General features: G+C 40.2%; 1 protein-coding gene across 1 annotated transcript in view; it reads right to left on the minus strand.

Moving 5' to 3' along the window:
• Nucleotides 1–24,313, minus strand: part of itgav (integrin subunit alpha V) — an 89,330-nt gene that overhangs the window by 11,447 nt on the left and 53,570 nt on the right. The window contains exons 13-23 of the mRNA XM_033023801.1: nucleotides 23,737–23,928; nucleotides 21,935–21,980; nucleotides 19,004–19,108; nucleotides 16,980–17,035; nucleotides 10,608–10,762; nucleotides 9,708–9,845; nucleotides 7,999–8,066; nucleotides 6,174–6,321; nucleotides 3,371–3,463; nucleotides 2,563–2,642; nucleotides 1,498–1,578 (exon numbers count right to left, since the gene is read on the minus strand). Coding sequence (XP_032879692.1) covers nucleotides 1,498–1,578; nucleotides 2,563–2,642; nucleotides 3,371–3,463; nucleotides 6,174–6,321; nucleotides 7,999–8,066; nucleotides 9,708–9,845; nucleotides 10,608–10,762; nucleotides 16,980–17,035; nucleotides 19,004–19,108; nucleotides 21,935–21,980; nucleotides 23,737–23,928 — 1,162 coding nt within the window. The remainder of the gene's footprint in view (nucleotides 1–1,497; nucleotides 1,579–2,562; nucleotides 2,643–3,370; nucleotides 3,464–6,173; nucleotides 6,322–7,998; nucleotides 8,067–9,707; nucleotides 9,846–10,607; nucleotides 10,763–16,979; nucleotides 17,036–19,003; nucleotides 19,109–21,934; nucleotides 21,981–23,736; nucleotides 23,929–24,313) is intronic.

Here is a 24,313-nt window from a genome sequence, read left to right on the forward strand (position 1 = left end):
CAAAGGGTCTGAATACGTATGTAAATGTGATATTTCAGTTATTTATTTTTAATTACTTTGCAAAAAATTCTAAACATCTGTTTTAGTTTCCTCATTCTGGGGTATTGTGCGTAGATTGATGATTTAAATTTTTTTTTTTAAATCCATTTTAAAATAAGGCTTTAACGCAACAAATTGTGGAAAACGTGAAGGGGTCTGAATACTTTCAGAATGCACTGTAATATTTGTCCTCACCTGTGTGCAGTAATTGTTAACTCACTTAAAAAAAACGAACAATAAATCTGACTGAAATCCAAAATAAACCAGAAGTTTCAAGGATACCCAGCAGATTAGCAGCATCTGTAAATCAAACATTGGAGTCAACAATGTAAGATCTGAGCATGGTAGGAGGGTGGGTGTTTTGTGCTGTCCGTGAGTTTGCACGTTCTCCTGTGACCACATGGGTATCCTCCAGAAGTTCTGGTTTCCCTTCTCATTCCAAGAATTTGTGGGCCATAGATGCATTAACCACTGCATATTGCACTGTATGTTGGTAAATGGTGGAATCTGGGGGAAGCTGATGAGAAGGTAGGGAGAATAAAATAGGCCAGGGTAGGGTTTGTGTAAAATGGGTGTTTGATATTCAAGATAGACTGGGTGGACCAAAGGGCTGGTTTCCATGCTATCTCTTGGACTGTATTTTGGGTCAATATCCTATTACTAAAATTAATTTGTTCTTATCAATTTAGTGTGTGCAGTTGAAAGATCATGATGGACAACCGATGCATCTTCCAATGAACAACACACCATCAACCTTTAAATATAACCTGAGCATTGCATGGCCTTGGGTGTAAATTTGAATAATAATATAGGAAAACACAACTTCAGACCCCCCCCCCCCCTTTAATTTTCAGTATTGAATCAGCTATGGTTTAGATTTAGCTCTTAGGGCTAAGGGATTCAAGGGATATGGGGGGAAAAAGCCGGAACGGGGTACTGATTTTGGATGATCAGCCATGATCATATTGAATGGCGGTGCTGGATTAAAGGGCCGAATGGCCAACTCCTGCACCTATTTTCTATGTTTCATTGTGCCAATACAGAACTTTAGATGTTGAGATCATGAGAAAAACACAAAATGCAGTCAGGCAGAACCCATAAAGGGTATGGATAGACAATGTTTCGGGTCAGGACACTTCTTCAATCTGAAGAGTGCCGACCCTGAATATCACCTATCCTTTCCCTCCACAGATGTTGGCTGACCCACCCAGTCACCCCAGTACTTTGTATTTTAAATCCAGGGATTTTAGTCAGGAAAAAAAAAAATCAAACTGTTGCACAGTTTATTCACTCCCAAGTGCTTTACACTCTTATTGCACAATTACCTCTTGCAGAAATTACTGCACTCTATATGAATTATTTACGCCATTCATCATTCTTCAACTTTGGGAATGACTTGAAATCATCACAATACCATCCAAAGTCCTTTATATTAGTGTTTAAAATGTTAATACATACCCTCTGATATCAACTTGAGCCAGGACAGTAATGTCAACTGTGTAGGATACTATTTGACTCTTCCCATCATGCTTGTTGGAACTGTAAAATAAATAAATATTTGTAAAACTTGTTCATAAAAGTCTCTGATCATCAGCTGACTAACAGGAGAAGGCCATGAGTGGACAGGGCCTTCGTACCTGCTGCACGTGTCCCATTGCTCTCTTCTGACCCACAGCTTTGAGAGCCACGCAAGGATTAAGATTTGTTCTGGCAGGCAAGTTTAGCCAGGTGGGTGAACACGAAGCTGAGAAAGCAAACAGTGCAATCCAACCCCAAACATGGCCCAATAGGTCTTTGTCCAAGGGAAGCAGAACTTCTTCACCACGTGTAGGAGGATAACCCAGAGTCGTTCGCCATTATTGAAATATTCTGAACTGTCTTCCTCGCATCCAAAATGCCTGTCTTTGCACTTTCCCACATCACACTCCATCCACCATTGTCTAGTGCACACATTTATTTTATAATACTTTTAACCTTGTGTACCATTCCACATTACCTGGTAACTGTTCCTTCATGTTGGTGACCAATACAAGGCTGATATTCTTCCCAAAGAACACCAGGATTACCTCTTGCCAAAGAACACCAGAATTATCTTTTCACCTCTATCGTTCTTCATCTACTCCACCCAGCTGCTAACTGCCATCTCCCCCCCCCCCCCCCCACCTTTATCCACCCTATCATTTGCTAGGCTTGTAAACTAATTTCCTAGCTTTCTTCACCTTCCTACATCCGTCTAAAAGTCCCGACCCAAAATGTCACCTGTCAATTCCTCCACAGATACTGTAATGCCTGACCTGATGATTCCTTCCAGCACTTTGCTTATTGTCTGGATTAAAATAACCTCCAACTGGGTGAGCAGGACGAGCAGAGACTCTTCTCTGACCAGGCAATATCATCAACGCATTGAAAAAATTATTTGGGCTGCAATGCTTTCAGATACTGCAACAATGTGAAGTGCAAGTACACAGAACACCAGAGTAAACTTTTTTTTATTCACTAATTTCGGCAAAGGCTGAGGCCTACCTTTTAATTTGCAGGTCAAAGGTAACAACTGCCTCGGCCTCTTGTAGCTTGTGTACGCTGAATCGCAGACCAGCCAAGAGCTGAGGAAAAATAATTACAAATGTAAACCTAGGTCTTCAATGGGCTCTATATTCTTCTGCTGATCTGCTGGTAAATGGACTGAAAGGTTGCTTGGGGACATGCTCTGTCAAGTATCTATCTCTCTTTTCATACTGATATGTGTGTAGCAAGTTAAAGTGCATCTACCAGTACACAAAAACAAAATACATAGCAATACCATCATAGCAGCTCCACTGATATATTCTCTGCTACATCTGGCTAGACATGGTGTGCAAAGACTCGTGCAAAAGACCTCGTGGTTGACTGCAACTACTTTATGGCAGGATTTTAGCAGTGCTGACAGGGGAGAGTCACCATTAACTTGTCAAAGTAGGGGTGTCATAGTGGTGCTGCATGGAGAGCTGCTGCCTCACAACACCAGAGACCCAGGTTCAATCCTGACCTCGGAAGCCGTGTGGAGTTTGCTCATTCTCACACTGACCGAGAGGTTTTCCTCCGGTTGCTCCAGTTTCCTCTCACATCCCAGAGATGGCAAGTTCACCGGCCACCGTAAATATTCTCTACTGCGTAGGTAAGTAGTAGAATTGGGCAAGTTGATGAGAATGTGGTGAGATTTTAAACAAATGACATTATTGTAAGATTAGTAGAGAATGGGTGGCTACAGTTTGGGACAAACTCAATGGGCCTGTTTCACTGCTGTGTCTGTCTAGGTAATAATTTCTTCAACGATCAAGATTAATTTCCTTACATTTGCTCCTGCTTTCATGGGGTTTCCAAGATCACAAACTACCAATCGAGTTTCATTTTCTGTCTTGTAAGCGCAGGACAATCTGGTAAGACTCTGAAAAACATAACATGTATGCCTTGAACTTTAAGTGCAAGTTAACCACTGTCAATGTCACAAAAAAAAGTTTAATTTCTGCTGCAAAATAATTTATCAGGCAATTCGCTCCCATTTCGGCATCAGCATAGCCTAGAAACTTAATTTGATATGAAAGTAATTCACATTTTACATTATGTTCTTTTAGTAATGTACATAATAGAGTGAAGCCTAATTTCAAAGTAACCACATAATCTATTCCTTTCCACTCCTATTGACACTCTAACCTTCTGTTCAGTGAAGCTCTACCTAAACTGGCAGCGCACCTTTCAATTATGTGCAAATTTTCCCATCACAGGAGAACTATTGATTATTTATTATTCACGGTGATCAAATGCAATCTTTAATTTTACATTTGCACGAATAATGGATTTGTACATCATTGGTTTCAAATGACATTTCCTTACAAGTTTATGTTTTTTCTAATTTACAAATCAACTTAGACTTCTAATAATTTTTACACTACTATTATTTTTCTGAAGGGGAATGTGGCCAAATAGCTTAATTGTTCTGATTTAGCAATTGATGCCATTGGAACTATATGGGCATGCTTTCAAAATTACCTTCCAGAATTGAGTCCATTCTGGTTAGTGGATGCTACTGATGCAGTTCCTCTTGCTCTATCTACAGCTTTTATACGGGTGAATTTCAATTTGATATCAAAATATAGTGATCAAAGGCACTTGAATGAAGTATTGAAAGTGTGGGGCTTTTTTGTTTGCATTTTCAATCTGCACCAAGTTCTTTTTGAACAATTCTTGTTACTTCAAATTTAATGCTAAAATGCAATTTTTTCAGACTGTTATTTTCTTTAACTATTCCTTACGTCAATTCCAGATGGTCTAAAAGGTAACCTTGAAAATAATTATATCTAAAAATTGTCATGCATTACAAGATCAAAGACTGCAGATATTTGATCTCTGGAATAAAAGCATCAACATTGTACATACTCAGCAGGTCAAGCAGTATCTGTAATGATTGAAATGGTCATTGTTTTACATAAATCACCATCAAATAAACTGGAGCAAGTTCTGAGAGTGAAGGAGATTAAACTAGTTTTAAAATGCAGAGAGATGAGAATGAATAATGACCAAACATTAGGCTCCAGGACATATTGAATGACAAATCCAAAGACGGTGCAATGAAACAGAGGAACAAACAATGTATCTCAAAGTGAAAGTCTGAAGAAGGGTTTCGGCCCGAAACGTCGCCTATTTCCTTCGCTCCATAGATGCTGCTGCACCCGCTGAGTTTCCCCAGCAATTTTGTGTACCTATCTCAAAGTGAAACTGTGAAAAGCACAATTATGTTAAATTGTTCAATTCAATAGTCAGTGCAGAAGATTGCAGTATTCCTGGTAGAAAGACAAGAGGCTATTCCTCTAGTCTACGGTGAGTCACATAAACCAAGAGATTGCGAAGGTAAGAATGGGAATGGAAAGAATATTTAAATGTCAAGTGATCAATGCTTGGGTCACATTTGCAGTCTAAAGGAAACTGTTCCATAATGTGATCAATCAATTGGTGTATGGATCTCCCAGTGTCGAGGACACTGCATAATGAGCAGAAAACACAACATGCGATAGCACGCAACAGGAGCTTTTCACTGTACCTCGGTACACGTGACAATAAACTAAACGGAGAAGACAGTATATAACATTTAGGACATTTCAAGTACATTGTTTCACTGGATTGTATGCTTGAGGACAATGAAGGGTTAGGTATTGCACCTGTGCTTGCATGGAAAAATGCAAGCGTTTGATGGTGGTGATTGAAGTGTGAACCAGGGTGTTCAGGAAAATAAATCCTCAGGAATGTCAAATGTGTAGAGGACATCAAATGTATGTTTGAGAGTGCCATCACTGTGGATCCAGAAATGTCAAACATTTGTTCAAATGAATGTGGAAATGGTCAGAGGAATGGGAAAATGGTTGGTGGAAGCAGAGGACTAGGGAAAAATCACACAGCGGCTTTGGAAGAAATTAGAAAAGGTGAGAGCGGATGTCAAAGTTCCTGTCAACTACAGTGCAGGGTGTATTTCAACTGAACAAAAGGTTATAAGAAAGAACTGCAGATGCTGGTTTAAATCGAATGTAGACACAAAATGCTGGGGTGACTCAGCGGGTGAGGCAGCATCTCTGGAGAGAAGGAATGGGCGACATTTCAGGTTGAGACCCTTCCTCAGACCTTCCTCAGAAGAAGGTCTGAAGGACCTGAGGAAGATATTCAGTCTGAAGATGAGTCTCGACCCGAAACGTCGCCCATTCCTTCTCTCCAGAGATGCTGCCTCACCTGCTGAGTTACTCCAGCTTTTTGTTTCTACCTGAGCAAAAGGTTAGACCTTTTATAGGCCCACTTAGTAGTTCTTTGTATCTTTGCATTATTTTCTAATATTTTCTAGCTCTGTTGATAGGCCATCATTCTAAAATGTTGATTTTGTTGCCCCCAAGTTAAACATCCATTTTTGTGTTACATGATTATGAAGGCTTAATATTTTTTTTAATATTCTGCTACAAAATCAGTGCCCATCACTTCATTAATAGTTTACCAAATTACATGGAAAAAATGAGTAAGAAGATACTATTCATATTTATCTGGGTTCAACAGCGTAACTTATAATATTTAGTGTCATCCATACAATGCTTTAATGCACATGGGTTCAAAATGCTTACCTTATTGTTGCGGACAACACCAACATAATCTGCTTGTGGTGGTAACTCAATGTATAGTTCAGCTTCATAGGCTCCTTCACCCTCATTCTGTGTGTTCACAATCAGGGTTAAGGGATTATCATCCCCAATGTACAGCTGCTTTCGATCCCTGAAGATGAAATGGGTGAAAAGTAAATACCATTTCAAACTGGGAGTCTCGAGTAATTCACATGCACAGCAAGTTAATGCTGATGAAATAAAAAACAGCAAACGCCAGAAATACTCAGCAGGTCAATTAACTTTTCAAAAGGCATCATCTAACACAGAGCAAGTCCAAGATAAACAGGTTTAATGATGCAGAGAAAGCGGAAAGGGATGGGGATAAGATAAATAAATGGCCACCATGGATTGGAAAGCAAGAGAGTGAATGACACAAGGGATGATAGCACAAGGTTAAATAGAGTGCTAATGGGTCAACTTGGCTTGGACTTTGCAAACTGCACCTCCCCATAGCTGACACACACAAAACCTCTGTCTTTAGCAGATTCAGCGACACAAATTTATTGAAAGTGGGAGGCCTTCAATTTTGTTAAGCTCTTATTGAATCGCAAGCCGTGACCACAGAACATAAGTAAAAAAGAAAACTTGACAGTTGGCAAAGTCATTGGTTTGTCAAAGCTTTTTAAGGCGAAGAGTATACCTGTGAACATCCTCAATGCATTGAAACACAGGTTTATAAAAAAAATAATGGAACATTTAAAAATATTTTAACATTTTTTAAAAAGTCACCGAAAAGCACAAATAAATAACGAATATTGCCCACATTAAGATACCCCATCCACTTGGCCTGATTACAAGAAACAAAAACAATGTAGTTGCAAAACACAACATGCAGGTGATGTCAACTAATTAAAAAATTATTTTAAAAAAACCATAAGGGCTGTTCAGACTTAGAGTTAATTCAATGATACTTTATTGTCACATGTATTTAGGTACAGTGAAATTCTTTGTTTTTACATACAACCGGTAAAATCGTACAGCAGTCTTCACCTGAGCAGTACACAATGAGTCGCCACGTTGCTGGTGAAATGATGAAGACACAGAATGCACTACTCAGCCTCAATCCAAGAATGACCTCTCCTAAGAGTTGACTTTCTGCAACGTGGCTGTTTATCCTCAACACATTGGCTTGTTTTTCAAGTTTGTATGAATTGCACTTGCGTTTTGGAAATCTCTCGTAAAATTATTATCTGTTTGATTTTACCCTTTAGAATAAAATATGGTTCATTTTAAGTAAGTTAACTGTGTTTAATCTAGGTCAACATCTATCTCACCCTTGGTGGAGAGGGGGAACTCACTGCTTGAAATAGTGATTACTGACAGCTAAACCCCTTCAGAAAACAGACTAAAGTAGCTCAGCAAGTTAATTTTTGAAAGAAAGGTTGGTTCTGTATAATCTCGCTAAAGTGATCATACTGGCAGACCAGTATAGCAGATAAAACTACCAGTAAACCAGTACAACAGATACATCTTAAGGTCATCAACTTAAGTTCAGGAATCTAGTGCGGGTACACTTAATAATATCACATCTCACAGACCATATGTGGTGTAACTAGGGGAGCAAGTCTATGTATGTAACCTGAAAAGTTCAACCTGTTTTTTTGCTCTGCAAATGTTGCCAAACCTGCTGAGCATTTCCAGCATTTTCTGTTCTTATTTCAGAATCCCAAAATACACAGGATGCCACCTTGCAAGTCTGTTATAAAAACTATGGGTTGATCAAATTTAAGGAAAAAAAAATCCGGAAAATCAAGGCAATTGCTGAAGACAATTGATTCGAACATACCCTTGCACGGAGAGTTTAAGATCGGGTTTGCAGATGTCGTCATCTCCACAATCCACTAAAATGTGTGCCTGCAAGGGAGATTAAGGCAAAGCAGCAATTAAACACTGATAAATACACGGAGAAAGTAGGTTGGCTAATTTACCAGAATACAACTTGTCTTCAGAACAAACATAATCATCAGAAATAAAAAGGTCTCTGCTAAACCTAGAAGAGAAGGGATTGTGAAAACATGCCACATCGCACTTGAAATTATTACGCACAGACTCTGCATTGTAGCTGTCACTGTGACCGACACAGCGCGAGGATAATCGGTCCAAAAACTGTTAGCTCAATCCAACCTAATAATCACAGCACGCACAATCATGCAGCAAACGCGATTCGTGCAAGCTGAGCTAAATTCTGTAGACAAAAGGAACTGCAAATGCAGATTTACAAAAAAAAAGACGAAATGTTGAAGTAATTCTGCAGGTCAGGCAGCATCACTGGAAATCACGGATAGGTGACGTTTCAGGTCGGGATCCTTCAACGGGGGGGGAGAAATCTGGAAGAGAAGGGGAGGGGGAAAGGAGTGGGAAGACAGGATAAGCTTGACAAGTGATAGGTGGATACAGGTGAGGAGGGGAGTTTTGCTTAGCAGATGAGTGGACAAAGGCCAGAGACATAAAGGAGACAAAAGGGCGTCAGATAAGGAAAAAGGAGTGACATGTGAAACCAGAGCAAGGGATATAGGGATGGGGGAAGGGGAAGGGCGGTGGGATAGTGGGAGTAAAAGTGAGCACCCAGGCGGGAGTAGGGAGAAGGGTGGGGGGGGGGGGGGGGGGGGTGGGAGGGGTGGTTGCACATAGGCCACTAGTATGAATATCGAATTATCCAATTTCAAGCCAGCATTTCTCCCACTTTCTACCCCCCCCCCTTTCTCTCTCCCCTGCCCCCTTCCATCTATATGACTTCCGTTGGCTTCACATTTCACTACCTTTCACCTTTTTGTCTCCTTTTCGCGCCTTTGTCAACCCATCTGTCATTCACACCACACCACTTGTATCCATCTATCACTTGCCGGGCGGGGTGTGTCCCCACCCTTGCCTCTTTTCCAGTCCCCCCATCCGTCCACCCCCCCCCCCTCCCCCCCGCAATCAGTCTGACCCAAAACTTCACTATCCATATTCTCCAGAGATGCTGCCGAGCCATTCTCCAGAGATGCGCTGAGATACTCCAGCACTTTGTATCAGTTCTGAGAGATTATTACTTATTTTCTTACACGAGAAATGTCTTGAAGTGGATCCAGATATGCAAACAGAAACAAAGGAAACAGGGAAAATGTAGTCATCGCAGATTGAAAATAGCTCCTGATCTCAGGTAGACTTCAGAGAAATGATTGATTGGGGGTGAAGCGGAAGAAATAAAAACTAGGAAGATATAAAAACATTAAAAGCAACCAACAAGGCTGCTCTTGCCCAACTCAAATGTAGGCTGTTTACTGTGATGGATGGGTGGAACAGGTTCCTTACCTGTTTTACTGGCCAGGGAATGGTCCATGGCCTAAGTATTTGGAGGGCTTGGAGAAAAGGGACAGAGAGAAATAAATTGAAGGGACAGAAGTTAATTTTGGCAGTAATTTAGCATTTTAAAACCACGAGAAAATATCAAACATGTAGATTGCTAGCCAAGTACATCCTTGTTCGAAAGATGAAAATGTGTTGATTACCAACCTGTTTGGTGATATTATCTGGAGTAAATGGGTCAAGGATTGGTTGTAGTCCATTTATAGCCATTGTTGTTGTTAAATCTAAGCTGTATTTCATGTAGATAGCAATTTTAGTCAATTTGTCTCTGAACTCGGACTCATCCTGTAAATTAAGATAAACACCACCTTGTATATTTTGCATGCTATAAATGGATTAATGCCCAAAGAGGCACAACAAATGACATCATCAATGGTTTAAAGAAAACATTACTAAATTTCAGAGACTGGAGATTACTATGTGCAACTATCACCATAGAAGGAGATAAAATGTTTTGTTGCATTCATTCATCAGGGAAATTTGTCATCACCATGACCAACTGTTAATATAATGGCAGGCAGGGCTAGCAATAACATTAGCGACAACATGCTGACATGTTGCCTGAAATAAACCTTCAACTCAAATAAAAATCATCATCAGAAAATAATAATCTACATAGATTTAACCAGCAACAGATGAAGGTACCTGTTGCCATGTGAAAGTGCACTCAATTCGTTGAATTCAAACATAATTTCAAATCGGCTATATAAGTGCTCCTCAACTGATATTATATAATTGCTTTGAAGAATATTGGTGGTTGAATTTGTCCCCATTGTCAAGCTAACAAAAAGACATATGACTAAAGAATAAACAAAAAACATGTGCTTCACATGTTGAAATAGATAATTTCATAGAGGAAACAACAGACAGTGATAATACCACTTACATCAGAACAGCACAGCTATAGTAAGAGGGAGATGGCAATTTGCCAACCATCTTAGCTAAAGATGGCATATACCTTGAAGGGACTGGAATACACGATCGAGACTTTTTCTGAAAATGATCAAAAATAATAATTTCCAGAGGAAAAATACCAAATCTACATACCCTCAGATAGGCTTCCAATTCTTCACAAACTTTTCTTCGATTATTTTCCACTTTCATTTTCTTCTCATATGAAGAAAGGGAACTGTGAATAAATATTGCTCTCTTGATGGCACCCTTCTGCTTCAGCTTGTCCAACTGCAATACCACATTAAAGTCTGCAAACAGGCCAGAGGCAGCATTGGAAGGAAAATAATATTCAGCAGATCAATTAGAGAAAAGTCTTCAAACACCATTGGTGAAACTCGCCTTTGCATTGTGGCTTAGCACTCAATTATCAATTATGTAAATTAATATGATGCGATAATTAATACAACTCCAGTAGTTACCATCTGGTGAAACACCAACCACCTCCCTTCCCCTCTAACACCCCCCCCCCTTACTTTCTGCATCCACCACACACACTCCCTTCCCCTGAATGACCTTGCATCCTCCCACTTCCACCAAAAATCAATTTGTCCGCCCCCTCTCTTTCAGCTTTTTTTCTCCGCACCCCCCTTGCAATCAGTCAGAAGAAGTGTCCCGAGCCAAAACATCACCTATCCATGTTCTGTTCTCCACAGATGCTGCCTGATCCACTGAGTTACTACAGCAACTTTGTGCCTTCCTTTGGTAAAAGCATTAGCAGTTCCTTGTTACTACCATCACCCCCATGATCTTTACCAGTATAAATAAAACATTTGCAGCTTTTGAGAAGCAAAAGAAAATAAGTGGTCCTGAATAGGCCGACTCTGACAATGGTCTCTGTTCACTCCTGCCATCAGCTAAAAGTTATACGAATCCAAAAACTGTAATGTCCAGGTTCAGGATCATCATCTTTCCAACAACCATCAGGCTATTGAATACGACAAATTCCAACTAAACTACAAACTGCCTAGGTTGCAACTAGGGCTTTTGTTTTTGCATTATAATGGGTTTTTAATTTATTTCATTTTTGTTTGTTTGTTGTGTTACCTATTAAGTACTGTGTTTACAAACCTGTTGTGCTACCGCTGCTAGTAAGAATTGCATTGTTCTGTTTTGGAACAAATGACAATAAAACGCTCTTGACTTTTGACAGAGGGAATGTTTCATAAGAGGTAGCGCTATGAAAAACAATTAAATTCAATTTGAATCGATTGATTGAAAGATACAGCATGGAAACAGGCACTTCGGCCCACTACGTATATGCCAACCATCGATTACACATTCACACACTAGTTCTATGTTATCCCACTCTGTCATCCACTCCCTACACACCAGAGACAGTTTACAGAGGCCAATCAACCTACAAATACACATTTTTGGGACATAGGAGGAAATTGGTGCACCCAGAGGAAAGCCACATGGTCATAGGGAGAATATACAAACTCCACACAGACAGCAACCGAGGTCAGGGTCAAACCTGGGACTCTGGTGCACTGAGGCAGCAGCTCTACCAGCTGCACCACTGTGCTGCCCTGTGGCACCATTTTGAGATCCTTTACAGACAGTTCTTCCAGCAAAGCCACAGGCTGCACAGAAAAGAAAAGGACTGTTTAAATTCCAAACTACACGAGTTAGCTGGACGGGACCAGAAAATGACATGGAGGAGCATGAAGGAGCTTTAGTGTCACTGACCACAGGAGGAAAGTGGCTGTCGTTCTTCAGCAGACCTCCAGTGACATTTGCAAGTCAGTCAAAGTGTAATATCCTCCACCACTAATCAACCTGCCAACACTTGCAGTTTGAGCTGACAAGATGCAAAAACACCACATTCAACTTCCACAACACTGGAAAAGTTTGGAATTTTGATGCAAGTTCTTGAGACCATTATCTACCAGAGAGGGGACAGCAGCAGTTGTGAGATTGGTCACCATTAAAATATTAGTTTAGTTTAATTTAGTTTAAAGATACATTGCGGAAAAGGGCACTTTTGCCCACCGGGTCCATGCTGACCGGTGATCCCCGTACACTTGCACTATCCTACTCACTAGGGACAATTTACAATGTAGGCCAATCAACCTACAAACCTCTACGTCTTTGGAGTGTGGGAGGAAACTGGAGCACCCGGGGAAAAACCCACGCAGGTCACGGGGAGAACGTACAAACTCCGTATGGACAGCACCTGTAGTCAGGATCGATCCCGGGTCTCTGGCGCTGTAAGGCTGTAGTACCATGCCGCCCCAAACTGAATGGCTGCAGCTCAGCATGTCAACTGCACGATGCACCGCAACATCCTGCAGCTCTCATCTGTCTCACAGATGGGTTCACCCAGCCCACACACCTTTGCTGCTCCCACAGCCCTGTGGTGTAAGCTTCCGTCCTGTCCAGCTGCCAGCCCACGTTCACCACTCTAGCTGCCCTGTGAGCTTTGCTTTCACTAAGCCAGGTTTTCCTGCTGGCCCCTGCTCTAGCGCTCGTGGTGTTATCTTCCCCCAGTCATGATTGATTGAAGAATGGGATTTCATTTGGAACAGTTCATTCAGGAATTGGCTCTAGTACTCGGAAGCAGTAATGCACAGCAGATGGTCTGAAAGAACCACCCCACAATGTCCGATTCAATAAAAACTCTTGCTCCTCTGCAGAGGTGGATTTTAGCTTTTTTTTTTTTTTAAACAGCGTGGGCGATTAACTTCACAATAATGGAGATGTGCGAATTATATAATGCACGGAGCAGTAAAAACCACATTTGTATCTTTACATTTGACTAAAAATATGTAACTAGTCATGAAAAAATAAAAACAAAACACATTTCATGCCAGTAGTCATTGAAAGTAGTTTGCTGCGTAAATCCGGTCTTCCCAGAATTTAGTCGTGCTGTCGTGTGTTATACCGAGCCTATGTGTAAAATAGATGCAGTGGTATCTTTCCAGCATTGGATGGCACCATAGCTCACTCTGGCAATGGCAAACATTCAGAGTACAAACACAAGAGAGCTCCTCTACAGGGAACACTTGGAATAATGCTACAGACAGACAAGGACATGCGGAAATCTTCTGCAAACACGCACAAGGAACACAGATCTCAAATGTATTACATTCTTGAGTGCAAGATTCAACACCAAGATATGGACCAAACACTAAGATTAAATGCTATTTTCCACAACAATTTTTGATTCAATTGTTATTTGCAAAATGTACCTTCTGTGTATCTCAGGACATTAAAAGTTCTGCACATAAACAGATCAGCATTTAAATACAAAGCAGAGCCCAACAAGAAAATCCAAACATCTTTTTTCATTTAAATCAAATGCATGCTTCTCATTTGTATTTACCAAGAAGCAGGCAGGCAGGGAAGCTGGGAATTCGGGGAAGGGAACGCAGATGTGTGCAGCTGTTGGTGGTCCTGAGGTGCATGAAGGTGGATGAATCTGAACATGTGTATCCTAGGATGTTATGGAAAGCAAGGAAATAAATTGCTGTGGTCCAGGCAGGAAGTTATGTATGTTCTTTAGCCATGGGTAAGGTATCGGAAAGCTGCAGGATGGTTAATGTTGTGCCTTTATTGAACAAGGACTGCAATGACAAGTCTGGGAACTACAGGCCCGTGAGCATAACATCAGTGATGGATACGGTACTGTTAACGGACTCATGGACATGATCTATCTGCACTTGAAAAGGCAATGACTGGTTAGGGATGGTCTGTCTGGTTTTGTATGTAGGAAATCGTGACTCACAAACTTAACTAAAGGATGATCAAGAGGATTGATGATGTCTGAGCAGTAGACATTGATGACTCAGTCTTTAATACGGCTCTTCACAAGGTAGATTGGTTTCGAAGGTGAGATCATGTGGGTTGCAAGGCGAGTTGGCCAATTATAGGCAAAACTGGCTAGGTGGAAGTCGTCAGAGGGTGGTCATGATGTCTGTTTTTCAGATTGGAGGCCTGTGATCATTATGCCTCAGGGATCAGTGCTGGGTCGCCTGTGGCTTGTCATATATATTAATGATTCAGATGGAATGTAGGCCGCTGATTAGTAAGCTTATGGATGACACCAACATTTGTGGCGTGGTGGACAGTGAAGAAGATAGTCCAAGGTGTTGTAGAATAAAGACCGAAGGGAACCAGTAAATTGTTTCCCAAAAGTGGGGACACATTATCTACCATTATCGAACAAAAGTCAATCATGTCATCTTTGAACTATTCTTAACATTTTTTGGGGGGAGAAAATTATGGATGCCCATTGCCCTTAGACATGAAGCAGTGCTTTCAAATAATATAATTTCTAAATTACCCAACTATAATTTTAAAAGGTACATTCCCTTTGTTCTGGACTCCTTGACCAGATGAAATGGTTCATCACCTGGTCAAACCTTTAACAGCTCAATAAATTCTGACTCCAGAGATTAAATCACAGCCATTCGGCCAGCACAGAGGCGAGGTGGTACAGTTGCTGCCTCACAGTGCCAGAGACCTGGGTTTGATCCTGACTATGGCTGCTGTTGTATGGAATTTGTTTGTTCTCCCTGTGACTGCGTGGGTTTTCTCCGGGTGCTCCGGTTTCCTCCCACACTCCAAAAATGTACAGGTTTATAGGTTAATTGGCCTCTGTAAATTGCAAAATGCTCCTAGTATGTGGATTACTGCTTGCTAACGGACGGGGTGATTGCTGGTCGGTCAAAGTCAAAGTCAATTTTATTCGTCACATGCACCCGAAGGTGCAGTGAAATGGGGCCGAAGGACCTGTTTCCACGCTGTATCTCTAAAGTCTATGGGCAAGCTTTTTCTAATTTCAAGGAGGAAGTTTCTGAAGTCATAACAAAGAATTAATCAATACAGAAAACACAGATAGATATTATGCTGGAGTAACTCAGCGGGACAGGCAGCATCTCTGGAGAGAAGGAATGGGTGACATTTCGGTTTGAGGTTCTTCAGTCTGAAGAAGGGTCTTGACCCAAAACGTCACCCATTTCTTCTCTCCAGAGATGCTGCCTGAGTTACTCCAGCTTTTTGTGTCTATCTTCAGTTTAAACCAGCATCCGCAACTCCTTCCTACACAGAAAGATATGGCAGCTTTATGAGCCTGTTGCGCTTAAAATGTTGATGTGTCTACATCCATTCTGACCTGCAGATACCTCATCCTTTGGAAAACTGAGATGTGTAGGAATTTCTTCTCACAGAGAGAGATGAATCTCTGGAATTCTCTACCTCAGTGGGGTGGATCATGACTTATTTTTTTTTAATGAGGTTGATAAGTTTTTATAGACCATGGAGTTGGAGGGCTATTTATACCTGGAATTAGACATTCGGATCTGGGGCAGATTAGCCTTGATCATGTTGGGCGGTGGGGCATGTTTGAGGGGCCAGTGGCCGACTCTTGCTCCTATTTATTATTTTGTATGTTCTCGTGGTGCAGGTACCCTAATGAAACATAGTGGGGGCTGTATAACGTGATTTAGGACTGACAAAACTGGACAGGGAAATCTGAACACAAACATTTTGGTGTGCAGGTATGTACAAATGTACTGGTCTTACACCACGATTATCCAGAACCTCTGAAGCCAATTCAGGCAGATGTGCTATTGAAGTGCAGGTTTTTCTCACAGAATAGGAAAGTATCGCAACACACAGACGACAATGCCTGCAGGACTCCCAACAGTGACAATGTAAAATGAGGACTTGTTTACAAGAATACCACATCATGTGGAAAAGCAAGGAGATGCTCAAAGTAACTTTTAGATTTCTGCTCCAATATGTAAATGTATAGACACTAGAATGTGTCATCAGTTTTACAGAGCCTGCTCAACAGTTTTGCTGTCATTACAACTATACGTTCTTGGCCAATGTTAACATAGAACTGTACAGCACAGTAACCGGTCCTTTGACCCTTAATGCCTGTGTCGAACATGATGCCGAGATAAACTAATCCCATCTGCCTGTACATGATCCATATTTCTCCATTCCCTGCATATCCATGTGTCTATCCGAACATCTCTTAAACACCATGACCGTACATGCCTCTAACACCGCCTCTGGCATCACGTTCCGGGCACACACCATCTTGTGTAAAATCTTGCCCTACACATCTGCATTAGATGTTACCAACTCACTTTAAAGCTATTCCTCTCTAATCTTTTGGAATCTCTGGGAGAACAGTTCTGCCTTTCAACACCAACGTTATCTCGGTAATTAGGTCAAGTGGAAACGTAATGGAAAGTTTCATCCCATCATTTCCAATTAATATAAAATAGTTCACAACATTCAAATATATGACATTTTGCAAGTGTCCCACCACATCTCATTTGATGCAGATTCAGTTCAGCATTGAAGATAACACCTCTCATCTTCTCAATGCACCAACTCATTGAAGCCTGTGCAACCTTTTATCATCCAGAATTCAAATGACAGAATTGATAAAAAAAGTGGATTTATTAAAATTGTGCAAAATCACAGATCTAACAAGACTTAACTCACCCAAGAAACTTGTGGCTCTTTTTCCAAAGGCACTTAAGCAAAACGTAACTTTGAAACTAATGAGGAAAGAAAAGGTAATCAGCAAACGTAAAAAGCCCAAACTGAACTTTTTTTTAAATTAAAATTAAAGTTAAGAAAAATATGGATGAGATACAACTGTAGAGCTTGATGTGAGATTTCATCACAAGTTCTGAAATTAATTCGCTATACCTTTATTTCTCTTGCTTCTTTTATAAAGACTCCTTGACACCCAACTCCATCTGCCCTTAATGTTATTTGTGGCTGGCTATCAAGTTTTATTTAATACTAAGAAGCAAACCGTTATTTGTTACTCAATTAAAACGTTGCTAGCAAATGAATTCTTGCTGTGCATACAGTTTTGATATATACAATGCTAAAAGTTTAGTTTAGAGATACAGCACGGGAACAGGCCCTTTGGACCACTGAGTCCGCACTGACCATCGATCCCCACACACTGAGGATGGGAGCAATTTTTCTTTCAACACCAGGTGTTATGGTAAAAAAGCAATATGGGTATTTGGGGACAATCAACTTGTTTACACACTGGAAGGATTTCCTCATCCTTTGGAATCACTGGAAGCAAAACTGGTTGGAGAGTATCGTGGCACCGATGAAAATCAAAGTTGCTGAGAACATTGATCAGCATAATTAGCCATGAGTGGGAAGAGTAGAGTGCTCTCCTGTCCATTGTTAGGTGTACAGCAAACATGCACGAATAAGACACTTCACCAGATATTCAAGCCGTTAATGTTCTTCACATTAAATGAAATGCAGTGACTTTGCTTAGATAGGCAATCGAGGAATTTGCAGACTGAATGGCAAGTGTAATGAATGATCAATCTGTTCTGGTTGAGAAAAGAATGTTGAACCACACTGAGTGAACTCACTGTTCTATCCCAATTTTGATAATATTTCAACTACTTGCTTGGCTTTATAACAAATAGCTATTTCAAATGTGGCTTGAAGTTTATAGAGAAGTTTATCCATGCAAAATGAAACACGAGTATCTTATTTAACATTTAGCACTTGAAGAATTGCACCATCAGACTGACTGCTCTCTTTTGTGGCAATACTAAGGGGGAAATGTTTCATAAATTCAGATACAGTTAAAAATATTGTTTTGCATTTAATCCAGGCAAATTATTTTCTCGCCTGCACTACTAGTTGTACTCGTGTATGGTATGATGTGCCTGGATAGCAGGCAAAACAAAGCTTTTTATCATATTTCAATACAGGTGACAATAATAAACCAATATTACATTGCTTTCAAGCCTCACTTATCTTCCACCTGATAGAAGAGGGGAAACAAGCGAATGATTGGGATGTGAATAGTCCTTAAATATGTTGGCTGCCTCCCCAATAACAGCATGAAGAATAGATAGAGTCGATTGCAGGGTGTGGGTTGGTTTGAGTGATAGACTGGGCTGCGTTCACAACTCTGCAATTTCTTGCAGTCTTGGGCAGAGGAGTTGTCATATTAACCCTTGATGCCTTCTCTGGTGCCTTTGTAGAAATTGGTAAGAGTCATTGGAGACATACAGAATTTCCATAGCTTAGATTGGGCATGTTGGCCGGCATGGATGGGTTGGGCCGAAGTGCCTGTTCGTGCTGTATAACTATTCAACTCTATATGTACACCTGCCTTCTGTGTAGACAATGCAACAATGGCAAGTTATTTTAGTTTAATAAATCTCTATGATAATTTAAGTAATTAGCTGTTACCTTAAGAAGCAAATGATATAAAGATACAATATAGATACTTAGAGGGATGTGGGTCAAACGTAGGCATGTGGGACTAGTGTAGATGGGAGCTGTTGGTCAGTGTGGGCAAGTTGGGCCGAAGGGCCTGTTTCCATGCTCTACATTCTGCAAGATTCATCATAACAGGTAATTTATCAGTTAAAGACCAAATCAAATGCCCATCAACATGAGCAAACCAAGAAACAAAAATGATTTGACCCAAGCTTCTAAAAGCACCTCAACATACACAAAGCTGAACTTACCAGGACACCATGACATTGTCTCTGCGTGTACAGTTTTTATTCTCTGGATTCAGCACCGATGGATTGACTTCTAATGAAGCATTCACAAGGATTACTGGTCGGGCTCTGAATGTTAAAGTCAAAATAATAACATTACATCAACTGTATTTTCTTAGAGAGGATTTTTTAAATATTATTTTCTGCAGCAAGTTTAAAAAAAATAATTTGAAGTCAACTTGCAACATGCATTGCATTGTATTATGATTGGGAAATGAAAAATAGTTGTACTCCCTGGAGGTCAATCAACCCAGGCCTAGGACAACACTGCAGGAGATCATCAGGTAGTCTAAACCACCTTCAGACGCTTCATCAAATGACCTTCCATCTGTGACAAGGTCAGAAGTGGGGATATTTGCTTTTGATTGCTCAATGCCTTATTCCACTCGCGACACCTAAGCAATGCTCTATATCCACATGCAGCTAGGGCTACCCAACAAGTTTGCATGGTTGAAATTCCTCTAGTGAAGTTGTGTATATGTAGATGTAGCACGAAACAGCACAGCAACAGGCCCTTCTGTCCACCGCCCATGCTGACCATCAACTACCCATTTACATTAATCATCCATAAATCCCTTTGCTTTTATTCCCCCCCACACAGTTCCATCAACAATCCCAGATTCTACCACTCAACAACACATCGCCAATTAACCTATCAACCCGCACAAGTAACAATGCACCCCAACGGAATGAACATTGACTTCTCTACCTTCAAGTAACCCTTGCTTTCGCTCTGTCCATCCCTTCTCCTTCCCAGTTCTCCAACCAGTCTCACTCTCCGACTACATTTAACCTCTTTGCTTTGCTTTGTTGTTACCTTCTCCCAACTAACAATGATCGATTCTACATTTTCCTTGATCCACATTCCCTCTGTCCTGTTTTCACACCTTACACTTCCTTATCTAGAAACGTCCTTATCTATGTACCTCCCTCTCCCCTGACAACAGTCTGAAGAAGGGTCTCGATCTGCAATGTTACCCATTCCTTCTCGCCAGAGATGCTGCCTACCCCGCTGAGTTACTCCAGCATTTTGTGTCTGTCTTTGGTATAACCAGCATCTGCAGTTCCTTCCTTCACTAGAAGAATAGTATTAGTTCAAGACAGCAGCTCACCATTGGCACCTCAGATGTAATTTTGGATGGGAATTAAATGCTGGCCTTGCCTGCAATACCCAGATTTAAAAAAATTAAGTTGCAACATAATACATTTTATTAGGACGTAATATTCAACCATTCTTTCTTCATGTGTCAGTGCCAATATGCTTGCTCATCGTTTACGATTTGCAAATGCAGTAACCTCAAGGCATGCTGACGTGATCTGTCAAATGTGCCAACATTCAAATACTGTGGAACTCAACTATAAAGCTAAATCCTACATCGTGTGTGGCCTGTCAAACCAAAATCACAAAGTTCTTTTCAACTAAATGAAATTAAATCATTGACTGCCTCAGCTAATAAAGAGATATTAATCAGTAAAGTGCGATGTTAGCAAGTTGGTCAATTATCATATAACTGACTTATTATGTTTATAATGATCTTAATTGCATAAAATCCAATAAATTTCAAAAAAACATATAATTAGTTCACAAGAAACAGAAATAGGCCACTCAGTTCCTCCTTCCACAAGTCAAATGACTTTTTATTTCCACACTACTTTTCTGCATTAACTCCATATTCCACAATGAAGACAGCTGAATAAATGGCAAAAGCAGCCTGACATGTGCTTCAATACAAACATTTCACAATCAACATAACTTTAGGCAGCATCTGAAAAACTCTACGCTTAATCTAACAAAAAGTCTAAATTTCCACTAAATGCAATTGATCACCATACTCATTTAATATTCCTTGTAATTAAATGTTCTGCAGCAGAATGACATTAAAACTAATGTTACATGATTCAGCTTATTGTCTGGTGTTAACTCTTTCACTGCAATCTCTCTCCCTGGTGACTCTAAAGTATGTTTTTATTTCAGTGAAGGTACTGTATTGTATTTTTGTGACTAAAATTGGTTAATGTGACTGTGGTGTTGTTGATGATGAGTGGGGGGGGGGGGGTCTCTCTTAAAGCCTATTATCAATTCCACTGTCTTAAGAGCATTGAGCTCTCGGTTTCCTTTCCTTCTTTTCCCTGCATACCCATGTGCTTATCTAAAAGCCTCAAACACCGCTATCGTATATGCCTCCACCATCACCTCTGCATGCCCGTTCCAAGCAGTAATTGCTCTCTTATGTAAAAAAAAACAAACTTGCATTGTACATCTCCTTTAAACTTTCCCTCTCTGACCCTCTAGTATTTGACATTTCCACCTCAGGAAAAAAGACTCACGACACTATCTATGCCTCTCATAATTTTACAAACATTTATCAGGTCTCTCCTCGGGCTCTGATGCCGCAGAGAAAATAATCCAAGATTTTCCACCCTCTCCTTATAGCTGATACCAGCATCCTGGTAAACCAATTCTGCACCCTCTCCACGTCCTTCCAGCAAAGGAGTGACCATTACTGCACACAATACCCCAAATGTTCTCAAAGTAATGATTTATAATCCCACAATGAGTCTGCAGATCTTATCTCCGTATCATATCTGAACTTAAAAGGGAGCAGAATTCAAAGTAGGCAAAGTAAGGAAATAGATCAACGTTTCCACAAAGTGGTATAGGTGAGCAGAAGTTGTAGTGGGGAAAGAACCCATCAGATGAGATCAGGAGAAGATGATACTTCTTGTGGTGCGGTGATAAACAAGATAATTTAATGCATGATACCACGTGGGATTTGCAACATTTGATGATACAGCGCCATTAAAGTGAAAAGTATTTCCTTTTAAATAAATGATTAATGTTGCAAATAAAAACTGCATAAAGATCAAACAAACCAACCAAGTGAAAAACTATACCTGTAAACTGCTGCTTTGTCAACACCAAAAGCTCCCACGATTAAATCTAGAAAAAAATGTACCTGTTAGGTCATCGTGCAAATCAATTATTTAGCCACATTTATTTTCAGGTTCTTAGTATTCCTTTCAGTCCATTCCAAAGTTTTAAAACTATTTTTGTGGTTGTCTTGGTTCATTATATTCAACCACAAAAGTATTTCCTTCACTGCAGATGGAATCGTTTCACATGCATCAGTATAACTTCCAAGCAACATTTCACAGGACTTTGCCAAGTTTCCCAACTGATTTCAAGCATTCGCTAGGAACAAGGAAATATAAAAATCCTTTTGCAATCTCACATAAGAGCACAACAGGATTCCTACTCCAACGCATTACATTCTTCAACACCCACAGTCTAAATCAGTCTAATTGCAAGATTGCCATGAAACTGCAGAACAGGGATTTTCTGAGACTTAATGAGTTTATCCAGTGAACACAATGACCAAAAAGAGTCCGAATTTGCTTTATCGACTCTGCCAAGTTACCCAGTGTACAAACCTGCATCCCTATGCCATTGTATTCGATTACATGATTAGCAAGGGAAACATTTTATCCTTATTGAAGCATCTGTACTTTGCTACTGCTTCAGAAGAGAAACCAGATACCATCCGCCCCTCATTCCCTATGATGATATATCAAATAGTAGCACCAATGCTTCAGCATGGTTAGTATCTAATAAGATGTCAATGTTTCAAGTGAACATGCCAAAGGAAAATTTTGCTTGAAAAATAATCTTTGGAAGATTTAAGATGAGGGACAAAAGATTTAATAGGAAGCTGAGGGGTTACTTTTTGTTTTATACAAAGCGTGGTGGGTATATGGAAAGAGCTGCCAGAGGAGGTAGTTGAGGCAGATACTATCATAACATTTAAGAGACATTTGGACAAGTACTTAGTTAGGATAGGTTTGGCAAGATATTGGCCAAGTACAGACAGGTGGAGTTAGGGTAGATGGGGCATGTTGGTCGGCGTGGACCAGTTGGGCCAAAGGGCCTGTTTCCATGCTGTTTGATTCTATGACAAGATAGAATGTGATCCTAAGTAAGCACAGCATGTGACAAAATCTACCTGGCAAAGAGCACAAGGAATCAAGCAGAATAATTCAGTAAATAATGTTTACTGGAGAATCAGTAGAATCAGGTCCAGAAAATTATTCTGTGAGGCTGACCTTCTGGCCAACTAAAGAAAATGTGAAAGATATGTAATGGACATGAGTGTCAGAATGAAATGGAAGAACTTCAACTTATGGTGACCACTACATATAGACTGCAGTTTAAAGTGGAAAATAATCCATCTATGTTTGTCAATAGAATTAGCTTCACAGTTTTAAAAACAATTTGAGGATTAAATTGCAATCAGATATTACTCATCAATGAGTAAACTTTGAGGTATTTCGTGATCATACAAAATTGTGGGGTAATGACACAATTATCTGGTTATCCCAGAAAACCCATGTAAATTTGTAGTACAAAAAAAGACACAGTGCCGGAGTAACTCAGCATTCCGGGCAGTATCACTGGAGAACATGAATAGGTGAATTTTCGTGTTAGGACCCTTCTTCAGACTGAAAAAGGCCAATAGACGGATCCCGACCCAAAATGTCACCTGCACATGTTCGTCAGAGAAACTGTCTGCCCTGCTGAGTTACTCCAGCACTTTGTGTCCTTTTTTGTAAACCAGCATCTGCAGTTCCTCATTTCTACTTTCTAAACTTTTAGTAGCCATACTTACTGATTTTAGATCATTTTAAGCTGTTAGACATACCTGGATATCCATTTGTGTCAACGTCAACAGCGCCATGCATGGCATAACCAAAACTGGCAGGCATGCTGTCAGAAGCCCACTGTCCTACTAACATCTGAGAAGGATGAGGATTTAAACCAGAGGATTTCCCATTGTAAATGTAAACCAGGCCTTTATGGTCTTCCCCTCCATAAGGAATTCCTATTGCAACATCTAGAAACAAAAGGAATGTCGTTTTATTCATCTTTAGTGCTTCTATTACAAATTAGTCTAGCTGAATACATTTTTTTAAGAATACAATTTCACCTTTTCAATTTACAGACTCAGTAAAAAATGTTGTTCTTCCACACAACAATTCTGCTCAACACTGACTTTTTCTGCCAATTCGATTTGACTCAAGAGAGAATAATCTCAATGACCATGAGTAATGCCAAGAGAGAACATTATAGGGTGACCTCAGCCACGGTGACGGAAGGTGTACTTTCTTTGCTCTTTGATTGCAGACTGAGAGTAAATTTTTTTTTAAAAAGGCATGATTCCTACTCCTAACTTCTATTTTAGGAATATCTGTGGAAAGTATTTGCCCACTGACTCAATT

The sequence above is a fragment of the Amblyraja radiata genome, chromosome 7 (genome assembly GCF_010909765.2).
Source record: "Amblyraja radiata isolate CabotCenter1 chromosome 7, sAmbRad1.1.pri, whole genome shotgun sequence".
In the NCBI taxonomy this organism is placed as follows: Eukaryota; Metazoa; Chordata; class Chondrichthyes; order Rajiformes; family Rajidae; genus Amblyraja; species Amblyraja radiata.